This window comes from Aspergillus puulaauensis, chromosome 4 (genome assembly GCF_016861865.1).
Source record: "Aspergillus puulaauensis MK2 DNA, chromosome 4, nearly complete sequence".
Lineage (NCBI taxonomy): Eukaryota > Fungi > Ascomycota > Eurotiomycetes > Eurotiales > Aspergillaceae > Aspergillus > Aspergillus puulaauensis.
Window position 1 is genome coordinate 2,471,723 of NC_054860.1, and position 21,669 is coordinate 2,493,391.

The window sequence follows — 21,669 nt, forward strand, 5'->3', positions numbered from 1 at the left end:
TTATAATTCATGTGAAGCCTCGTTATTCATTCAAGCGGCTTTACCAATTAGGCAAAAATGCTACCATAAAGAACCAACTGATATCATACACAGTAGACAGTTGCTAATAAATCATGAACGACATCATCTCAAAATCATTGCACAACAAATGAAATAAGGTACTTGGTTGAGATAGGCTTAGTTCCCTGTCTCAGTCTCAATATCAGGCTCTCTGCCAGCCAGATCCCCGCTGAATTTTTGCTTGACCTTCTTCAACGCAAACTTGGCCTCGTCCTTCGCAAAGGACGCGTTACGGGCTGGCTTCCACTGCATTATCCCGCGTTGATGACGCTGCTCGCTGCGTTTGGCAGCCTTTTTGGAGGATTTTGTGGAGTTTGATGCTGTCTCCATCGTGGACGTCTGGCTGGGACCGGTGCTCTTGCTGTCGCCGGTGCTAGGGCGGGAGGTCGTGTTGTTGGTCTTCGGGATGCCTCCAATCGTGCCGTCTGTGCCGTTTGGGCCTTGATGCGCCTCGTATTCGGGATTCTGTCCCTGTCCGTGTCCGTGTCCAGGTTCGTGTTCTCGCTCGTTGGAGGAGTCACTGATATCAGAACCTTCGTCATCGTCAGGGAGGTGCATGACTGTCCCTTGTTGGCCCGGTCCTCTCCTGGCCTGGTTCTGTTCATCGGCTTTGATCTGAACAAGAGGATCTTGGCCGAATGCACCACTCCAGTCTTGACCCTCTTTGTCGATCCAGCGGCGGCGTTCCTTGGGATCAGCGACCTTGAGAATGTCGCGGCCTTGAAGGAGGGATTGCTCGTGCATTTGCTCTGTGCGCTCGGGGATTTCGGCCTCGATGCTCCGGGGACGGACACCCTCGGCGATGCAAGCTTCCCATGTTTCGAAAGTCTCGCGGGTGTGGTTGTCGACGACGAAGTGTTCGTGAGATTCGTCAATGCCTGGCGTGAAAGTGCAGTGGAACCGGAGGCGGCCAATTTCCTGGACGTCTTCAAGGCCCGGGTTGCGCTTGTTCTCCAGGTTGTCCTCGGTGATGTAGTTCTGCGTGAGGCGTTTTCCGTTCTTCGTTTGCCAGATTGGGATGTCTACGGGTAAATCTCCGTTGTCGATGAGGTGCTGGAGCCAGAGGATAGCGTATCCGGTGGTGCCATGCTTGCCTTGGGTGAGGAATTCAAAAATGACAGGGGATCGGTAACGATGCTTAACAGGAAGACGGACATCAAGCTGGGAGAGGTCGAAGGAGGAGCTATCCCCGTTGACGGTGCATACGTGTCGTGGGATCTTCCCGCTGCTACCTCCTGTTCGCAAGCGGATCTTAGTTCGGTGGTTAAGGCCTTGTGCAGTGATATTGTTGGACGTGAATTTGAACGTCCCAACGTCCCATCCGAGCATATTTGGAGGAAGCTTAGTTTCGACATGTCTGAAAAGAAGCGAAATGCGCACCCGGCCGAAGCCAATTCCTCCATCTAGAGGATACCATCTAGTGACCTGGGAGCTAGTCTGGAAGAGATCAGAAAGCTTGAGAGGGACGAGACCTAGAATTGGGTCGTGCTCTCTGTATCTCTGGTCCCTGACAACCACCGTGACAACGGCTGAGCGCCAATCACGCACGAATCTCTCTGTTCCGGCGTTGAAGATGGGCTTTGAGCTCAAGGCTTTTGCTCGTGTACGATAGATCTGTGATAAAGCGTTAGGTGAGGAATATGTAATAAATAATAGGAATGACTTACAAGTTCGTCGTTTAGAATGATCTTGCAATAGCTGGTTGGCAAATCATTACCTTGCTCCTCAGTGTTCTCTCCAGAAGGCCTGGCTGGTTCATACTCCCTCCCCCGACGATCGCCATTACTGCCCTTGACGTTGGCAAGCTGCAGGTTGACGATCTGATGCACGACAATACTGCAAATCCCACTTGGCCACAGAGGATCAGGCGGCGTGTGCGTGACGGCTTCCTCCTCTTCTGTACTGATGATACCCTTATCATCCTCGAATTTGGGGTCATTCTTGAGGTTCTTGGGCAAATCCTTAATCTTACCGTCGGTCCTCAGCTCGTTTCTCAGTTTCGGTTTGCCAAAGAAGCCGACTTCCCAGTGCAGCTCTCCGGGCATCTCACTTCCTTCATTCATGCCCTGGAGCTTTGAGACTTGCTGGTACATACGGCACGGGTGCTGGATCATTTCACGAATGGGCAACTCGACTTTGCCGACGACATCATCTGCCGTGTGGCGATCCGAGTCCCAGAGCTCAACACTGAGGTTCTCATTCGCTTTGATGAGCTCGGAGTTCACGAGCAACCCTGCTGTCTCTTCCCAGACTGGATTCAGATCATCGCAAATCACCCTTGTGCAATACATCGGCTTTCCATATTTCGAGAACGAAAGGTTGATATAAGGGTCACTTCCACCACCAAAACTACCGCGCTGGTCTTGTTTGCTTAATCCCGTAGCACGATGGATCCGAACCCACATGATTCCGAGCGCCTGTGTATCTTTGACAATGTCGTCACCCTTTACCATCATGCTGAGATCCATTGTCATTGACTTGGGGGCTGCAAAAATACCGCACGCAGTACCAATGGCATAATTGACAAAGTTGGAAATCAAAGGAAGGTTCAAGACATTGACTCCTGTTTTGAACATCGGCATACAGCCGGCTCGAACATGGGGGATCCCAGCAAGACTAAACGTGAGATCCTTGACGAAGGGAGCTTCAGGGACCAGTTGAAGTCTACCACGGATCGTTCCTACCATCTCAATAAGTTCCACGAAGACCGGAAATGGCACACCAAAGAGACCGCGGACACCGAGGTAGAAAACAAGCTGCATGTGCATGTTGCGAGCTTTGGCGGAAGCACTCTGGCCGGTGGGCTTTGCATGGTAGGCGAAAGAAGCCTCGAAGTTGTAGAAACTCCCGCCTTCCTCCATGGCGGCTGCTTCTTCGGCATCCTTGTTTTCGACGTTGTTCTGATGGGCATTTTCTTTCAACTGTTGTACATGATCGTCCGGCAGTGCGCGCAGACTTAGCAGTCGAATTGGGTTATTCCCTTGGTCAATCTCTGCAATGCGAACATTTTCAATAACGCCAGGCGAAGATGCTTGCATGATATCTTCAATCGTATCAGCAACCGGTGCCAACATGTCTGGGTTGACCAAGCCCCAGATAATTCCCATGAATGTGTTCATCCATTCGACAGATTCCGGCAATAGGTTCGCTGTTGCCTGCATGACGCGCTCGTTAGCATTGTCAACTATTGTCACCCAGTAGTAATCTTACCATTTGCCCTCTTAATTGCTCACTACTCCATTCCATTTCCCTGCCACTTCGTATCACTTCTTGTACCCATAGCCACACACCACTAGAAATACAGGCAGCTAGAGGAATGAGACCCCAATATGAGGCGCCAAAGGTCCGGCCTAGGACGATGATGCCACACACGATACCAATACACAGGGAAGTCGCTCGCTTTTCCAGATTCTCGAACATGGGCTTAAAGGATATTGTTGGAGTCGGGTGGAAAAGAACATTCGTTCTCTCTCCATGGATTGGGACGTCTGAAGTAGTCCCCTCCGCGATGGGGTCCGGGGGCGCTGTAATATCTTGGTTTTCCTTGTATTCGGCGAGCGATTGGTTCGCATCTGTCTTCACTGACTTTATTAAATTATCAGCAGTCATTCATGTTGTTAACAGGCTGAAGGAGTAACTCACTGTCTCTTTTCCAAGGTTGGCGTTTGGCACCACCAACTTCATCTAGTTAGCAATGGAAGTGTCAATGTAGGGGACAACATTTACCGTTGGGTCCTTGACGGGCTCCATAGCAGTCTCATCCAAATCCTCAACTTCAATATCCCTACCAGTCGTCGGATCTGTAACCTCGCGCGTTCTGCCCTTTCCTACTTTGCGAGGTCTATGAGGGATGGCACCCTCCGCCTGTGGCCGTTCTTGCTGGCTCTTCGCAGCCATGGCTTGCTCATGGGCTTCACGTTCCCTCTGATCTTCTTGAAGGCGTTCCATGAATCGCCCAATTGTCGGCACCGGGTTGGCTCCGCTCCAATGCTCCCCAACCCGGTGCTGGTTGGGGGACTGGGCCGACCCCTTCGGATGAGGAGGCATAGTGAACAGGCTGTGATCTCGTTCCTGAAGTCGTAAATGGTCGTCTGAGGTAGGTACTAAAGAATGATAGGCTCAATGGGCGTCCTAACTTCCAGAGCTGGGTAGTGTTTCGGCGGAGTCGGTGGTCAGCCGAAGCTTAGATGCGATAGAAAGCAGAGAGAGGAATGGTGAAAAAGGAACATGTTGAAGATTCAAAGGTCATCAGCCCTATGGTAAGTAGGAACTACGTCACTAAGGTGAATTGGCCTGGACACTGCGCGTACGATGGACAGTGGATGGACCGCTGAGACGAGCTGCCCGGGCGAGTTGGTGGAGCCAACCAAGCGGATGATGTCACCACCGCAGCGATCTCCTGCTCCAGGTCTGATCTCGACCTCTCCCAGGCTTTCTCTCCCGAATTGAACCAGGAAAATGCTTCAGTGGTTTTGTTGATCTTGTGTCTTTTATTGTCGGTGCCTAAGTGATCTAGCTTTCGTGTGGGTTGATGCTGTGTCTTATTGAATCAGGACATCGTCGCATACCCACCCAGTACTTCCGAACCAGAGTATGTCCGCACCCTGTCGTCAGCCGAGAAACATTGCTTTAGGTTAGTTCAGGGAGTGCCTTGTTTAGAAAAACGGAATATATACGGGTTTAACCTCCTCGCTTTGATTGATCCTGTGAATTATGTGGATTAATATGCTGTCCTATGTGGTGCAGCCATTCAATTGACGGTTTCGTCATCAGATGTCATACTACAGGACCCATCAGAATATACTTGCTCCCGATTGTTCTCATTTAGCAATAGAATGGTCAAAACTGCTGTATTATAAGTTCTAATTGCGATAATATAATCTTGACGCTAGTACATGGCTTCCCTTTCTATACTCCGTGCTTCTGCATCCCCAATACCTAGCAGGAGCGTGGGGCTATCTTTCCATTGGCCTGGCAGATACACCGTATTGCCCTGCAGCGCTCCCTTTACTCTTCGTTCCTGGCTTTTTCTTCCCCTAAATCTCGAGTTTCAACCAGTGGTGTCAAAACCCTTAACTCTTGTACATGCGCCCAGGTAAGTAGCATCAGATCAATGCCCACCAGGGACCAGAATAATAGGCCGACGGGGAAGAGAAAATTGCACCAATATTTGACAAGAGTGTCACCCCATGTATAGTTTTCAGGAACTTGCATCCAGTAGATAGCCGAGAATGTGCGATACCAGGATGTTAGAATCCAATGTCCTTCGACCGGTTCTAGGACAAGAAGGATGACATGAAAAATGAGCAAATTCTGAGCATCTTTGACTGAGCGAAGAGACCCTCTCCTTCTGAGCCAGTCAATCGTAGGTCTTTTCTCTCCTTGCCTGTGTTCGGAGAGTCGAGCATCTTGTAATTGGGCCCACCAGGCTGCATATACGAAGAAGAGTATCCAATGCCAACCAGGACCGAGAAGCCATTGAAGGATATACTCGGACAAGGTATATTCCCCACGGGTGGGCGTCATCTTGGCAGAGGTAGTAGAGGCGATACCTTGAAACAGGTAACAAAAAATTAAAATTAAAAATAGAAAACAGACTGTCAAGAGAAGAAAAAGAAGGAAACACGCAGTGGTCATCATTATACGTATTTGAACCGGGCGCACTAGATGCGCTAGTTAGGAAAAAGTGATCGGATCTGCGGCGGTTATGGACCCTTGGCCAATGCCACACAGCACCATCTTCTCAATTTAAAGAATCTCCAGGGTTCAGGGCTAAAACAGGATTAGACCCATAGATTGCGAGAATACTGGTGTTTTATACTGTGGAGATTAGAGGGCTCACTTAACATTTACGGCATTTTCGAGGGGTAGCCTCCCGCAGCCGCTGGAGACCAGAAAGCCAGCAAGCGATACGGTAAAGTTGTCTGGGATTTTGAGCAATTGTTATATCATACCAGTCAGAACCGTCATCAGAAATAATGGAACAGTTTCCTCCATTTTTGTTATGCTTGAGTGCTGTGAGAGACTGAGAAGAGTATAGATAAGTAGATATAGACGCTAACCTGATTTAGCCAGCCACCATCAGCCAAATGATCCGCGAAATTCACACCTTCCACCATCAACGCCAACATCAAATTCCACTCGGGATATATCAACAACACACAGACCCCGGAACCGAAGTCTCTGGGGAATAATCCCGATTCTGAATTAACTCATATTGCCTGTCTTTCATTATTCCTTCTCTAACCGTGCATCGCCCTTGAACGCGGATCGAGTTGAACACGGCACAACGTCATTGAAGTCTCCAATCCATCACCGGTTTCCAGATGTCTTCAACCGACGAATCCCCTGCTCAACGAGCAGCCCGATTACGGCGCGAACGCCGCGAGGCCAAGATAAAGGAGGGAGGAGCGTCTCGTTTAGACAAAATCACAAACTTGAGCGGACGAACACCCTCAAAAGGTACGACTCGCAGGTTGACTCCTCTTGGCCTCCCTTGGAAACCCTGTTACTACAGTTGATCCGCGAGGCATATAAACTAATTGGTATTCTGCACAGATCGCGATGATGCATCACCGTCTCCTTCCCCACAGCCCCCTGCTGCTGCCCCCTCTCCAAGCCCCGAACCACGACCAACGCCGCAACAAGCACAACAAACATCTAGTCAAGCACCACCACAGCCGAGTGTCGTAGATGCAACTCCAGATGCGTTCCGCGAACAGCAAGAAGCTCTCCGTGCCCTCCTCCGCCAACCAGACCCCTCTCAACAGGAGGGCGGCGAAGAAGAAGACCCGACCTTGAAACTCTTGAACTCTCTCATGGGCGGAATGCCTGGTGCCGCTCAAGGTGCCAATCCCGGTGGGGATGCTGGCGGAGATGCTCCAGGTGGTATCCCTCCGGGACTTGCATCTTCACTTGGTCTTCCGCCGTGGATGGCGGACGTGCTTGGCTCTGCGACCCAGCCACCGTCTGAGGAGCAAAAGAAGGCTACCCTGACCTGGAAGGTTCTTCACATTCTGTTTTCGGTGGTGCTTGGAGTCTACATTGTTTTTCTAGCCAGTTCGTCCGTTGCAACGTACGGCAAACAACCGCCACCTCCAGCCACGGCACGGAACCCGTTCCTTTTCTTTACGACGGGAGAGCTCGTGTTGAGCGGGGCGAGGATCATTATGAAGAATGGTGGGCCACCTGGGCCATTTCTTTATATTCAGCTGCTACGAGACTTTATTCGCGATGGCAGTATTGTTCTCTTTTTGTTTGGGATGGGCTCTTGGTGGAATCAGGGATGGTAACGGCCTTCATCGTTGACTGGGATTCTCTTGCAAGTCAGATATAATAGCCTTTTGAGATTTATGATCCAACTCTCGATCATTTTATGAATGGATCGTTCCTGTAGTTGATTAAAAATAATTTTAGCTGAACGAATTCACTTTGCGTTGTGATGCCCACATCCAGTTCTCAAATCCCCACAGTCTGGGTTATGCTGTTGAACGTGCCTGCGTGTACTTGAATGCCTAGAATATATATCTTGATAGTACTCTCAGCGCACGAACACCCCACAATCAACATTTTACGTTGAAATCATATTCCTCTTGCTGCTGTAATATATAGTTTGTGGCCTCGTCCGCGGTTGAAATATTAACCCTTTCCCACAGTCACACTCAGTCAGCCACTCTGACACTGACACATGCAGTATGCAGTATGCACAGATCCCCCCCTCCCCACAGCCCTCAGGAGTGGGTGGGACGAGTTAACAAACTTAAATCGTACAAGGTGTCATAAACGAGCCGCCTCTGTTCGCCTAGTATGCAGTATAGTATTCGTTGGGTATCTACTTATGCATCTACCTTTTACTTTGTATGTATCATTGCATAGCTAGTTGCAGCCAGTCTCAGCGAGAGTGTCTTCTTCGACAGGGCAAAACGCCTAGTCGACAGGGCACCTTCCTAAAACAGTATTACTATTTTAGGAAGGGTGGTGGTGTCTTGGTCGACAGGGCTTGTTATATACATAACTATATAGCTATAATTCTAGTAAAGTATCTCGGGCTAACTTTACTATATAACTCCTATATAAAGTCAAGCTATAGATCCTCTTAGTAACTCTCCCGAGATCACTGGTAGTACTAATATTCCGAGAGGCACTGAATATCTAGTTTTCCGGCTGCGAAATCAATATTTTAGCCTGTTATTAGGCCCTGGGCCTTCAGTAATAGAAATCTGATCAAAAATACTAATTAGAAAAGTGCCCGACTATTTTTAGAGGATTTTAATTATATATTAGATAGAAAAGGCGGCCTGATAGACCCTGTCGACCAAGACACCACCATCTTTCCTAAAAGAGTAGTATTGTTTTAGGAAGGTGCCCTGTCGACTAGGCGTTTTGCCCTGTCGAAGAAGACTGTCTCAGTGTCAGCGGAGCCAAACTTCCTATCGCTGTTTACGGTGCACGGTGTGCCCTGACGGGGGAACTGTGGGGCAGCTTTGTTTTTGATTTTGTGGCCCTGTGGGTAGATTAATGCATTGTCGTGCGATGGAGTGGTTTTTAGATGGTGTGCTGCAGCCTGCGCTGTCGCTAGTGCTTGCTACTACTACTAGTACGTAGTAGTACTGAGTGAGACAGGAGGGGCTGTGGAGGGGAGACGGGATATCCGAGAGTTGAGAGGCTCTGCCAGATAATCAGTGACACTGACTGTTGATCTCCTATGTCACATGTGTGTATGGTGTGTGCGGATATTCGAAGGTGGGACAATGGGATAAGAGGTGGCCCAGTGGGTGGTAACTGGAAGTCTGGAACTAATTAAATAGTAACTATAGTATATTTGCCCAATGCTACAGTCGATCCAAGTGCAGATCGCGCGCGCAATGTTGGATTTCAAAGCTTGTATTGACGATTTAGTGAATGCTGTTTGACCCAGGGGCCAGGGATATCTGGCGAAATATGTCCGACACATACTTGGAATTCCATGGGCACGAAGGGTAAAGAGCGAAGCAGCATCCAGACCATTGAGGCTTAGAAATCGTACTCCGTACACCGGTGTACCAGCGGTCCAGCAATGTCAATCTCCCCGCGACCGAACTCGACAACGGGAGGATCCATCTGGAAACAACTCCGCGCCGTCATTTCCCGCACGATTCTGGCCGTGATTGGCTAGAAAGCCCGTAGAAGAGTGTTCGCTCGGTGAGTCGAAATTCGAAATTCAAACTCGCAGTGAGGCTTGAGGCAGTCAAGGTCCTGTTTTCAGTTTGATGGACAGCTTCAGCTAGGCGAACCTCGGATGCGGATTAGTTGTTTGGCGGTCCCGACCAGCAACCACATTTTGAGACGGGAACCAAGGTGGCCTTGAGCCACTAACTTAGTGAGTTCTGTCAGAATGTCATCATGTTAGGGTTGCTTTGTGGTCACAGTGAGGTACTTTAATCCGATTCTCGAACTTCTGGCGGGGTGCAGGCGAGGAACCGATGACCGATGACTTTTCCGCAAACAGAATCGTACGATCCGCGCGAGAGTCGACCCTTGCTTCAGAGACGGCTGGGCCACCTGCTCGAATGAGTGTATTGCTTACTTATCGAAAAGATGCAAGTGCTCCATGGCCCCGATACTGGGAAGATTCCTGTTCCAGGAAAGAGCTTGGACTTCTCCCCCGCACGGTTGGCGACTAGCATTTAGCACATTGCTGCTAGGCGCTTGGCTGGCGTTCTTGTGATCCCTCCGCCCGGGGATTCAGGCACCGTCTGATTCGCCGTTTTGGCTCAACCGTCATGGCATACTTCATAGTTACCCGTAGGCCCTGTCGCCGCAAAACCGGATGAAACTCGCCTTCAGACGGTTGCAATAACCGACACAGCAGTACCCTCGGGCAGCGTGATTGTTGTAATTAGCGTACCGTGATTTGGCAGGATTGCTGTCGGCTTGGGAATGTACGCGGATCCGCCCCGGAGCAACGGAAACGAAAAGCAACGACAGCCAAGCCCCGCATGGCCGAGTCTGTTTTTGTGGAGGGGGCAAATGCTAACTTGCGCAACTTGGGCCTCTCTGGAGTCGCTTCTGCAGGGGGGGCGATCCTGAGAGGGAATAATAATATAGAGATAATATTGGACGGCTTTTATTCTGATTTCAGATCCCATGGGTTCCAGCGCAAATGCAGGACGCTTGCACTGCTGGTTACACAGGAACCTACAGTAGCAGTCGAGAGCTTGGGGAAAGCTGCCCACTGGATTGAAGAACCGAGAACCAGCTTGCTGGACGGTCGCCCGGAAAGGGATCGACCTCGTCCCCGGTGCCGCATCGTCAACTCGGAGTCTGTTCCTACCCTAGGTTGGGTATAATTCGCCTTATAAGAGCGACATCCCCTCCGCCGGACACCCGGCCAGCGGGACCTCAACAATTATTCCTTCCTTCTAGTTCTAGCCCACGCGAGATTAAATAGCTGCGCGCTCCCAGTCCCTGTTCCTGAGAGATTCCCGACTGTATCTCTCTCTTCCATCCTGCCCCTCCTCTAGCTCGTTCTCTCTTCCTCTCTTCCCCTCGCCTCCCACGTCGTCCTCGCCTTCGACGTAGATTCCTGCAGAGCTACCCCTCCATCTCTCAACTACCCCACCACGACACCTTGGAACGGTAAGCTTAAATCCCACCAGCTCACGTGCCGATCTTGCTCCTCAGCACCGAAATAACCCCGAACTTTTTCTTTTGTTCGCGCTGAGACATTATTTTCTGACTTTCCCGGGTGTGCACTGTGCAGGAATACCCAGATTCGCGATCCCATAATGAGTGACGGTCCTATTGCACCACCCAAGCCCGCCGTGGTAAGCAGTCGCTTTGAGTTCCAGCTGTCTAGCCAATCGTTTTCGACTAATTGTGATCTCAGGTTGCGGAGGCCCATGAGGTCGACACCTTCCACGTTCCCAAGGCATTTTACGACAAGCACCCAGTCAAAACCGGCCCACATCTTAAAGACCTGAATGAATACAAAAAGCTCTATGAAGAATCCATCCGCAACCCCGACCAGTTCTGGGCTCACCATGCCCGACAACTTCTCACCTTCGACAAAGACTTTCAAACTACTAGCCTAGGTTCATTGGAGAACGGCGACGTCGCTTGGTTCCCCGAGGGCCAGATCAATGCTTCTTACAACTGTGTTGATCGCCACGCCATTAAGAACCCCGACAAAGTTGCGATTATCTACGAAGCTGACGAGCCCAATGAGGGCCGCACAATCACATACGGGGAGCTCCTCCGCGAAGTGTCGCGAGTTGCCTGGGTTCTGAAGCAACGCGGTGTCAAGAAGGGTGACACTGTTGCCATCTACATGCCCATGATTCCTGAAGCTCTCGTCGCCTTCCTCGCATGCTCACGCATCGGTGCCGTCCACTCCGTAGTTTTCGCTGGTTTCTCCTCGGACTCCCTGCGCGACCGTGTTCTCGACGCTGGCTCCAAGGTTGTGATCACAACAGACGAAGGAAAGCGAGGTGGCAAAATCATCGGAACCAAGCGTATCGTGGACGAGGGTCTCAAGCAATGCCCCGATGTGACGACTGCCCTTGTTTTCAAGCGCACCGGCGCAGAGGTTCCCTGGACTGAAGGCCGTGATATCTGGTGGCACGAAGAGGTTGAAAAATACCCGTCCTACATCGCCCCCGAGCCGGTTAACTCTGAAGACCCCCTCTTCCTCCTCTATACTTCCGGTTCTACTGGTAAGCCCAAGGGTGTCATGCACACCACTGCTGGCTACCTGCTGGGCGCTGCTATGACAGGCAAATACGTCTTCGACATCCACGATGATGACCGTTATTTCTGCGGTGGTGATGTCGGTTGGATTACTGGTCACACCTACGTGGTATACGCACCTCTACTGTTGGGTGTCGCAACGGTCGTTTTTGAAAGTACCCCGGCCTACCCCAACTTCTCGCGCTACTGGGACGTGATCGAGAAGCACAAGGTTACCCAATTCTACGTCGCCCCCACGGCCTTGCGTTTGTTGAAGAGGGCTGGAGATGAGCACATTCACCACAAGATGGAACACTTGCGTATCTTGGGATCTGTCGGTGAGCCCATTGCTGCCGAGGTCTGGAAGTGGTACTTCGAGAAAGTCGGAAAGGAGGACGCTCACATTTGCGATGTAAGTTGCCTTTTTTTTTCCCGCCAAGTTTCAACGCATCTCTAACCTCGAATGTATAGACCTACTGGCAAACCGAGACAGGTTCCCACGTCATTACTCCCTTGGGTGGCATTACCCCCACGAAACCCGGTAGCGCGTCTTTGCCGTTCTTCGGTATTGACCCTGCTATCATCGACCCAGTATCCGGCGAGGAGATCTCGGGCAACGATGTTGAGGGTGTGCTTGCCTTCAAGCAGCCCTGGCCCAGTATGGCCCGCACTGTGTGGGGTGCCCACAAGCGCTACATGGACACATACCTGAACGTATACAAGGGCTACTACGTAAGGACACCCTTTCTTATTCCCGTTTTTGCTTTGAGCTCAAGGTGGCTGACATAAGTTCAATAGTTCACCGGAGATGGAGCCGGCCGTGACCACGAGGGATACTACTGGATTCGCGGTCGTGTTGATGACGTTGTTAATGTGTCCGGTCACCGGCTGTCAACTGCAGAAATAGAGGCTGCACTCCTTGAGCACAGTGAGTCAATAATCATATTAACACAATAAAGTGAACCGTGCGCTAATAATCTTGCTAGACATGGTTGCTGAAGCTGCTGTGGTTGGTATCGCCGACGAACTGACGGGTCAAACCGTCAATGCCTTCGTTTCTCTTAAGGAAGGTAATGAGACGAGCGACCAAGTCCGGAAAGACCTTGTCCTTCAAGTCCGAAAATCGATCGGACCGTTCGCGGCTCCCAAGGCTGTCTTTGTTGTTGAGGACCTGCCCAAGACCCGTAGCGGTAAGATCATGCGTCGTATTCTGCGAAAGATCCTGAGTGGCGAAGAGGACAGCCTGGGTGATATTTCGACGGTAAGACCATCGCCTTTCTTGTTAACATCATATTTCATAAACGAGACTAACCCTCGACTGCAGCTGTCTGACCCCTCCGTGGTCGAGAAGATCATCGCCACTGTGCATGCTTCCCGTGGAAAATAAGCTATAAATCCCTGGGCAAGAAATACGGGTTGAAAAGCCATATATACGATGAAAAGGTGTCATGATGAAGGCTATCCGAGTTGACTCAATAAATGATTCGGCCCGTGGCACGCCCATTAAGTCGAGGATAAAGCGTGATATATTTACTTGTTAGTCGTGTGATTCCCATGTTTCGTTGGACTTTCGGAGCGGCTGTTTTGTAAATGACTAGCTATAACTTATGATATTTATAGTGTATCTTTGGTCATTCAATCATATTTATTTTATATATATTTATAAACATTTGTTCTCTAACTAAGCTTTACGAGACAATTTGTATGCTAAAATCTAAACTTCTTGAAGGCATTTTTGGGTCTGAGCTGTCGACATTGACGATTCCAGTGAAGGGATAACTAGTTCTTCACCTCTCATATCAATAACTACTTTTTGGGATCTTGAGTGGTGGCTTGATTGAGCCTGTTTAGTCTTTCGGGACGGCCTGGACTGCATTGGGCAACAGTTCGTTAGGTTGAAACGACCAATGCCATTGTCCAGATACGTATTTCGGGGGAGGGCAATCCGTTCAGATCATGTGAGGCCGTCTTGAGTCAAATGCTTGTGATGATGGTTTTCACCACTGGACGGAGGAGAGTCGTCCTGTATTTTACATGTAGGCAGTGAAGACAGCAATTCATTTCGCAGGCTCTCGTCCCATCTATTGGTGGTCGTAATTCAGGCAGCAGTATCACGTGGACGACATTCACCTTACGGCCAGCACTGACCCGACAATACGACGTGTTACAATACAAGAGCTTCCAATTAGTGGGACCTGGAACACGACGGCGTACTGTATGGTCATCATAAGGCGGTTAAACCCAATTAGTAGTTCCTCTCTCCCTGCTGGCTCTTTTCCTTAACACCAGTCCGCGTCAGTTTCCTCACCTCACCTCGACCCTTCGCCTTCTTCCTTCTTGTCACCCCCCATCCTTTCGTCCTTCTGGACTCGTCAAGATCCTTGCTCTGACGACGCTCTCCGTCGGCAGCTGGTGACACTTTTTTTTTTTTTTTTTTTAATTTACTTTTTTCTTCACTTTTCTTCTAGGTGATCGGCTTTCGTTGAGAGGGAAAAAAAAAACAAACACCCTCACTCAACTTGTTCGCACCCTTTGCGCGTCCTTTGTCATAGCGCATTGCAATCGACCGTTTCGACTATCGCGTTACCTTCACGTTTTAGCTGGAGTTCCGATTGTTTCGCACCGGTTCGCAAGCTTTCGCGACTGCTCGCAACACCCGGATCCTCGAGTGAACCGATGAATCTATAATACTTCAAAATACACAGTCATCATGTCGTTTGGCGGATTTGGAGGATTTGGTCAGAACAACCAGCAGAGTTCCAGCTTTGGAACAGGCTCTGGCTTTGGCACGGGTACTGGTACTGGTGGAGGTAGGTCCCTTTCGTCCATCCGCTTGTCGTTATGATCTCGCCTTGGAGCCCTCTCTTGGGCTTTCGGCTTCTTTTCTCCTTTTTCATCGTCCTTTTCTCTTTTGTTTTCCTTTCGTGATCGGTCTATGGCTGGTGCTTGTGACGTCGACGTCGTTCGACCGACCCGTGGCGGCCCTGTACGGCTTCCAACAGTTAATCAATCCGCGCGGAGGCCTTCGGCGCTGAACAGCTCAGCAGCAACGCCATAAGAGAAAGGATCGCAGCTTCATGACAGTCTCTGACAGTCTCTATCCGAAAATATAGGCTTTGGATCAACCTCAACCTCATCCCCATTTGGCGGGGGTAACACATCAGGCGGTGGTGGTGGTGGCCTGTTTGGAAATACCTCCAGCAGTTTTGGTTCCGGTGGAGGTATGTGCTTGATGCGTCAGGTTCAACCGTTATTCGATGAGCTTTGCGATCCTTTCTCTTCTATGACCACCTTGGACGGATTACCTGTCTCCTTCCTGCGAAATCTGTCGGCTTTTTGGTCTGCATCGGAATTTATTTTTTTTACCGATCGTTTAGACCCCCCTGGCCTTTCAAACGAAAACCGCAGAAGGGGATTGCGCCGACTAGCGGGATCCGTACCTAGGATGGCCTTTGCTTTCAATTTTTTATTTTATTTGATATTTTTCCTGGATATTTCTGTCGTTCATACCGCGAGTCTGTCCATTACGCGCTGCTAACGTATACCGTCTATAGGATTTGGAACGAACACTCAGAGCCAGAACCAGGCGGGCTCAGCGTTTGGGAAACCTGCAGGAGGCTTCGGAACTGGAACGTCTGGCGGAGGCCTTTTTGGAAGCTCCAACACAACAACACCTAACACGGGCGGTGGCTTCGGTGGCTTCGGCTCTACTACTGGTGGCACGTCTGGATTTGGTAGCACGAACACCGGCGGTGGGATGTTCGGAAGTAAGCCTGCAGGAGGGTTTGGTAGCACAACTGGGACTGGGACTGGAACTGGAACTGGTACTGGTACCGGGTTCGGCGCTGGTACTGGATCTGGTTTTGGAAGCAGTGCTGGATCAGGATTTGGAAGCGCAACGGGCACGGCATTCCAGCAGGCTGTCCCGCCTTCCGATGGCACTGGCAGCACCCCTTTCAGTGCCTTCACTGAGAAGGACGGAACCTCCTCTACTATGAACCACTACCAAAGCATATCTTTTATGCAACCCTACAGCAAATACTCTTTTGAAGAACTTCGACTGGGTGATTATAATGCGGGTCGCAGATTCGGAAACGGGAGTGGGCAGGCAGGTGCCTTTGGCTCTTCAGCCTTTGGAGGATCTGGCTTTGGATCCCAGCCACAGTCCACTGGGTTCGGTAGCACTTCGTCTCCTTTCGGTGGTGCCGCTGCCAGTAGCGCTCCGTCAGCATTTGGCTCAACTCAGACAGCGGGCGGTTTTGGGTCTACTGCTACCTCCAACCCCCTGTTTGGAGCTTCCAAACCGGCAACCTCCCTATTTGGCGGGGGTGCTGCCGCCTCTTCAGGCCCTGCTCAGCCCAGTCTATTCGGAACCAGCTCAAACACTACAAACACTGGTTTTGGCTCTGGTACCGGGTCCGGGGGTGCCTTTGGGTCTGGTGGATCGCTATTCGGCAACAATAATCAACAACAACAACAACAACCACAACAAAATAAACCCCTATTTGGCGGAGGCACTGGAACCACAGGCTCGACAGGGTTTGGTGGTGGCTTTGGCGCGTCGAATACCAGCACCTCTACGCCGTTTGGTGGTACCGCAGCTACGTCTTCACCATTCGGTGGAGGTCAACAACAGCAGACTGGTACGAGTGCTTTTGGCGGCTTCGGACAAAACCAGAACCAGAATCAAACCCAGAACAAGGGACTATTTGGCGGGTTCGGTGGAGGCACTCAGCAACCGTCTACCACTGGCGGTGCTGGTGGTCTCTTTGGAGGGGGTAGTGCTGCTAACACAGGTTCATCCCTCTTCGGACAGAACAACCAACAGAATCAACAGCCAGCCGCTGGTGGCTCGCTCTTCGGAGGAAATAACCAGCAGACAGGGACCGGCTCCCTTTTCGGCGGTAACCAACAACAACAAGGCCAGAAGAGCTTGTTTGGAGGTGGAGCAACCACGGGCACTGGCACAGGCAGCACCTTCGGTGGTTTCGGAAACACTCAAACCCAGCAGACCGGAACTGGTCTCTTCGGCGGTGCTCAAAACCAGCAACAGCAAAAGCCTAGTTTGTTCGGTGGCTCTACGGGCACAGGCGGGTCGTCGTTGTTTGGAGGGGGTACTGGAGCCCAAAACACGGGCTCGTCGCTTTTCGGTGGCGCCCAGAACCAGCAACAACAGACTGGAGGTCTGGGAACCTCGAGTCTCTTTGGCGGTCCCCAGCAACAGCAACCCCAGCAAATGCAGCAGTCACAGCCTGCACCTGGTAGCTTCCAGGCCTCCCTTCTCGACGGCAACCCTTATGGAAACCAGTCAATCTTCTCGGGTCTGCCCGCGCCGAACACTGCCAGCCCCGGTCCATTGGCTACTCCGCTCTCTTCTGCAAACAAGCAGAAGCAACGCACACCTCTGCCAGTCTACAAAATCACGCCTAGCGCTGCCAACCGCCTCATCACCCCACCCAAGCCCCGAGGCTACGGATTCTCTTATTCCACTTACGGGTCTCCTTCTAGTACTACCAGCACTCCTAATGGCCTTGGTGGAAGTCTCCTTGGAGGAGGTATGCGCGGCAGCTTCAGCGGCAGCCTGGGCCGTAGCACATTTAGCAAGAGCTTCTCTACAAGCAACTTGCGCAAGTCATTCGATCCAGAAACCGACAGCGTCTTGTCTCCTGGAGCTCTTTCTTCTGGTAGCTCGCGCCTGTCGAGTGGTAACCTGAAGCGTCTGACCATCGACCGAAGCCTGAGAAATGATCTCTTCACTCGCTCTCCTAGCACACCTACTGCAATCACTAATGGAGACGACGCCGGCCCAAGCAAGGTCAGAAAGAAGGTCAGCTTCGAGTCGACTCCTGATGGCACGACTGGTGGTGAAATTATCCCCGTGGCATCCCAATCCCCGGAACCCACCCCAGAAGAACTAGGCTTCCTGCGCTCAGTTCGCAAGAATGGAACCCCCAACGGCATCAACGGCCTAAAGCCGGAGACCGAAATCTCTACTCAACCTGAGATGGAGTCCGTTTCGAACAGGAGAACCCTTATCACTGTCCCAGAAGACACTGAAAGTGCCTCGCCTGCTTCGTCATTCGAGGGTGGCACGCGACTGCCCTTCACTCCTAGTGGCGACCCCCAGCCAGGCGAGTACTGGATGAAGCCAACAAAGGCTGAACTCAGCAAGTTGAGCCGTGAGGAGCTGAAACGTTTCACCGGTTTGACTGTTGGCCGTCAGCGTTGTGGTTCGGTCACCTTTGATGCCCCCGTCGATTTGACCCAGATCGACCTGGATAATATCTTTTCTGGTCTGATCGACATTGGCGTGCGTAAGATTACTGTGTACCCTGACGAGTCCATGAAGCCCGCTAGAGGCAAGGGTCTGAACGTTCCCTCCACGCTGCGCATTGAAAACTCTTGGCCGCGTGGTCGAGACAAGAAGAGCCCTTCATCACTCACCAGCGGCCCACTCTTCGACAGACACCTTGACCGTCTAATGAAGGTCCACAATACCGAGTTTGTTAGATATGAGACCGAAACCGGAACCTGGGTGTTCCGGGTGGCTCACTACACGACATATGGCCTTGACTATGATGACGAGGAAGAAGAAGGTGAGAGCCACAACCAAAGCACCCTGAGTGCTGCTCCTGACACCCCGACTACTTTGAAGGCTCAATTCCCTGCCGACCGCGATCTGACCGTTGGCTCGGAGCAGATGTCCACTTACTCCATTGACGATTCCTTTGCGAGTTCGGTGGGGGGAGTCGACGACGACACATTCGATTTTAAAAAGCGTAAATTGGTTCCCGGGGCGTTTGGTAATCAGGCGATGGAGACAGTGGAGGAGCAGGAGCTAGGATCCGAAAATGAAACCGAGTCTTTTTTAGAGGACGGCTCCGCGGGTTCAACTGAGCAGGATGGCGACGACGTCACCGAGAGCCAGCAATCTGTTGGCGAGTCAGAAATTGAATTAGATGAAGGCGAGGAAATGGATATGGCGGGCACCTTTCCTAACCTTGATCGTACCGTGGAGCATGACGAGGATATGGGTGATGAAACCACCCAGCCCTCATTAAAACCCTGGAACACACCCCCCAAGGCTCGCCTTGACCTTACCGGCGACTGGGCTGAACAATTGCAACGAACTATCAGCCCAAGAAAGCAGAACCGCGATGCGCTCCGTGAAATCCAAGCGAATGCTTTTGACGAGAGAGCGCTCAATGATGGGACGCCGACCAAGGCAGCAGCAAATACTCAGCAGAAGGGGTTCAACACTAGTATCGACCTGATGAATTCTTTGTTCCAGAAACCCCGCAAGCAAGCGCAATCTCCGGCGAAACCACAGCCGCAAAAGAAAGGTTTTGAGGTATGACGCTTTCTTTCTCTTTTCCCACCTTTCCAATTAGATTTATTCGTTCATTGGATCAAAACTAACTGTGATGTAGTGGCCGTACCACAAGCAGCCAAAGACCTTTGCAGGAGAATCGAACGAAATGAGCAAAGATGACTTGGACTTCCACCACTCCTTCAAACCTCGATGGGGTCCCGTCAATTCTTTGATATGCGCAAAAAGTGATATGGGTGATTATGGACGCCGGGACCCTCATTGGAGGGAAAAGCTCTCCATTACCAGCGAAGGACGGGATATTGTTGTCCTTGCTTCTGGGCGGACTTCAGAGCCTCATGAAATGCTTGAAATTCAACGAAGACAATCTTCTATCACGCGTGTCGATGGGCAGCCTTTTGCTCGACTTGTGCAAGCCAATTTCGAACAGTTCACCAAGGCATCACAGCATGTTCATTCCGACCAGGAACATTTGATTTGGGAGTTGGCGAACATCTTGTTCAACGATGAAATCGAAGATGACCTGTCGGCGGGCGTTCCCTTACAACTCCGGCATAACTACCTACACCGCATCAAGAAAGATCGGTTGAGTCGGCTTTGGGAAGGTATTGTTCGTGAAAGAAACGCGCACGCCGTAAACAAGGCTAGTTCCGCCGAGGAGCGTGCTATTTACCTGTTGTGTTCGCACCGTGTCGAGGAAGCCTGCAGCGTTTTGATGTCAGGCCAGAATTTCCACCTCGCCACACTTGTCTCCCAAATTGGACGGGATCCGACTACGCAGCGTGATATGGCCAAGCAGATCGAGTCATGGCGGGAACAGAATGTCTTTTCTGAGATGAACGAGCCGATTCGGGCGTTGTACGAACTTCTGGCTGGCAATGCTCTTCGTAGCGATGGGAAGTCTGGAGGTGCGCTCGAGGACCGTGCATCAACGTTCACGTTCTCCGAACGATTCGAGTTGGATTGGTTCCAGGCTTTTGGCCTTCGTCTCTGGTATGGAATCAGTGATGATGAGCCCTTGGAGATCGCGGTTTCGGAATACGCACAAGATCTCAGGAGTGGACAGGAGCCTGCATTCCCTTCGCCTTCCCATCTGGACAATGACCGGGGCTTGTGGCATACATCTCCCGACACCGTTGGCCACGAGTCTCCTCTTTGGGTTTTACTCAAGACATATACAGCCACTCTTGGAGTGCGTAAGGCTACTGGCGTGCCTTCACTTGAGCTACCTGCTGCATTGTTGCCGGAGTCGGTAACGGGAGACAAGTTGTCAAACCGACTATCCTTCCAACTTTGCCAGGTGCTTGCTGCAGCGCTTGGACAGTATGAACGTCTGACCGTTAATGTTTCACAAATGGACCAACTTGCATGGGAGTATGGTTGGGAGCTAAGTGCAACCGGCAACCTTTCCCAGTCTTTGTTTGCCTTGCTTCATCTATCGCATGCTTCTGACCGCGAAAGGGCTGTAAAGGAGGTACTTGCACGGTTTGCTGCCCAGCTACCAGAGCCACTTACACCAGAAAACTCCCCAGGTGCAATCTGGCTGCAGCTGACCAATGACCTGCAAATTCCTGAGAGTTGGATTTGGATGTCCAAGGCTCTTTATGCTCGGGACATCGGCGACGCAGCGCGTGAGGTCGATTGTCTTGTCCGCGGAAAGAACTGGAACGATGCCCATGCCACATTCTGCCGCGTCGTTGGCCCGACAGCGGTTATCGAGCACGATTACAAGACTCTCGAGACCTTGTTGTCTGGGTTTGGAGAGGCGCCAGGACGCAAGGTACGCGGCTGGGCTAGTGGTGGCGGGGTCTACGAGGATTTCCTCCAGTTGGCGACGGCCCGGGGACGTGACCCTCAGCGCCTGAACCGCTTGGTGGATGCGCTGGTTACTATGGGTGAGGTTATCAATAAATCAGGTGTGGAGGGGTTGGAAGAGCGCGTGGCGTTCAAGGAAATGAGCCGCATTGTTGCTGGTTGGACCACCCTGGAGGATGCGAAGGTGAGCTTTCCCTGCTTTTATCTAAGACGAATAGACATATTAACCCTTATCCAGGCAATGGAAATGACCCGTGTCCTTCGACTTCCTCTGACGGGTGATGCTCGTCTTCTGCAAACTGCGGAGATGAGCAGGCGGTACTATAGCGTTATTATGGCCGGGGGTTACTGAAATCTGACTCGAGCAATATAAAGGACCTAGATTCGATCCGTTCCATTCGTGTCTCTGTTGTGCCTACTTTGATTGCATTATCCAATCCTGTACTCTAGCTTAGCTCATGCTTTGTTTTGCTATTTATCTTTGCTTTTGTATCTCTTTTTTAATGAAGCCATGCTGGATGCTGGAGAATGTTTTGAAAGTTTCTTTACATGTCCCGTGCGTGGCATGTCTTGTCTAGATAGTTGCTTTGTTCTGCAGTAGGTAGATGATATCAGAGATGATTTACCCTAGCCCTGACCCATTCGTAGCTGGTCTTATGTGTAGATGAAAACAATGGACTCAGCCGGAGCCGGCTTAGGGCTGCCGGTGCCGGAGTCAACATAGCAACACAAACACAACACAGCGGAGACAGTTTCTG

At 51.1% G+C, this 21,669-nt stretch overlaps 5 protein-coding genes across 5 annotated transcripts; 3 read left to right on the top strand and 2 right to left on the bottom strand.

Annotated features, from left to right (window-relative positions):
- Positions 1–177: 177 nt before the first annotated feature.
- APUU_40990A (C2 domain protein) lies at positions 178–4,107 on the bottom strand (the record flags this gene model as incomplete). Its single annotated transcript, XM_041704123.1, has 5 exons — positions 178–1,674; positions 1,728–3,215; positions 3,271–3,645; positions 3,703–3,738; positions 3,787–4,107. The coding sequence occupies 5 exons, from the start codon at positions 4,105–4,107 to the stop codon at positions 178–180; spliced, it is 3,717 nt and encodes a 1,238-aa protein (XP_041556740.1).
- A 960-nt stretch (positions 4,108–5,067) lies between these two features.
- Positions 5,068–5,586, bottom strand: APUU_40991A (uncharacterized protein; the record flags this gene model as incomplete). The annotated part of the gene is made up of 1 exon (XM_041704124.1): positions 5,068–5,586. The coding sequence occupies one exon, from the start codon at positions 5,584–5,586 to the stop codon at positions 5,068–5,070; it is 519 nt and encodes a 172-aa protein (XP_041556741.1).
- Positions 5,587–6,386: 800 nt separating this feature from the next.
- Positions 6,387–7,352, top strand: APUU_40992S (uncharacterized protein; the record flags this gene model as incomplete). Its single annotated transcript, XM_041704125.1, has 2 exons — positions 6,387–6,522; positions 6,619–7,352. 2 exons carry the CDS (start codon positions 6,387–6,389, stop codon positions 7,350–7,352), a joined length of 870 nt encoding a protein of 289 aa, XP_041556742.1.
- Positions 7,353–10,826: 3,474 nt separating this feature from the next.
- On the top strand, positions 10,827–13,153 carry ACS1 (acetate--CoA ligase; the record flags this gene model as incomplete). The annotated part of the gene is made up of 6 exons (XM_041704126.1): positions 10,827–10,865; positions 10,928–12,178; positions 12,238–12,498; positions 12,565–12,694; positions 12,753–13,027; positions 13,091–13,153. 6 exons carry the CDS (start codon positions 10,827–10,829, stop codon positions 13,151–13,153), a joined length of 2,019 nt encoding a protein of 672 aa, XP_041556743.1.
- Positions 13,154–14,476: 1,323 nt separating this feature from the next.
- APUU_40994S (nucleoporin family protein) lies at positions 14,477–21,263 on the top strand (the record flags this gene model as incomplete). The annotated part of the gene is made up of 5 exons (XM_041704127.1): positions 14,477–14,576; positions 14,880–14,987; positions 15,321–19,117; positions 19,197–21,095; positions 21,150–21,263. 5 exons carry the CDS (start codon positions 14,477–14,479, stop codon positions 21,261–21,263), a joined length of 6,018 nt encoding a protein of 2,005 aa, XP_041556744.1.
- Between the last annotated feature and the right edge of the window lie 406 nt (positions 21,264–21,669).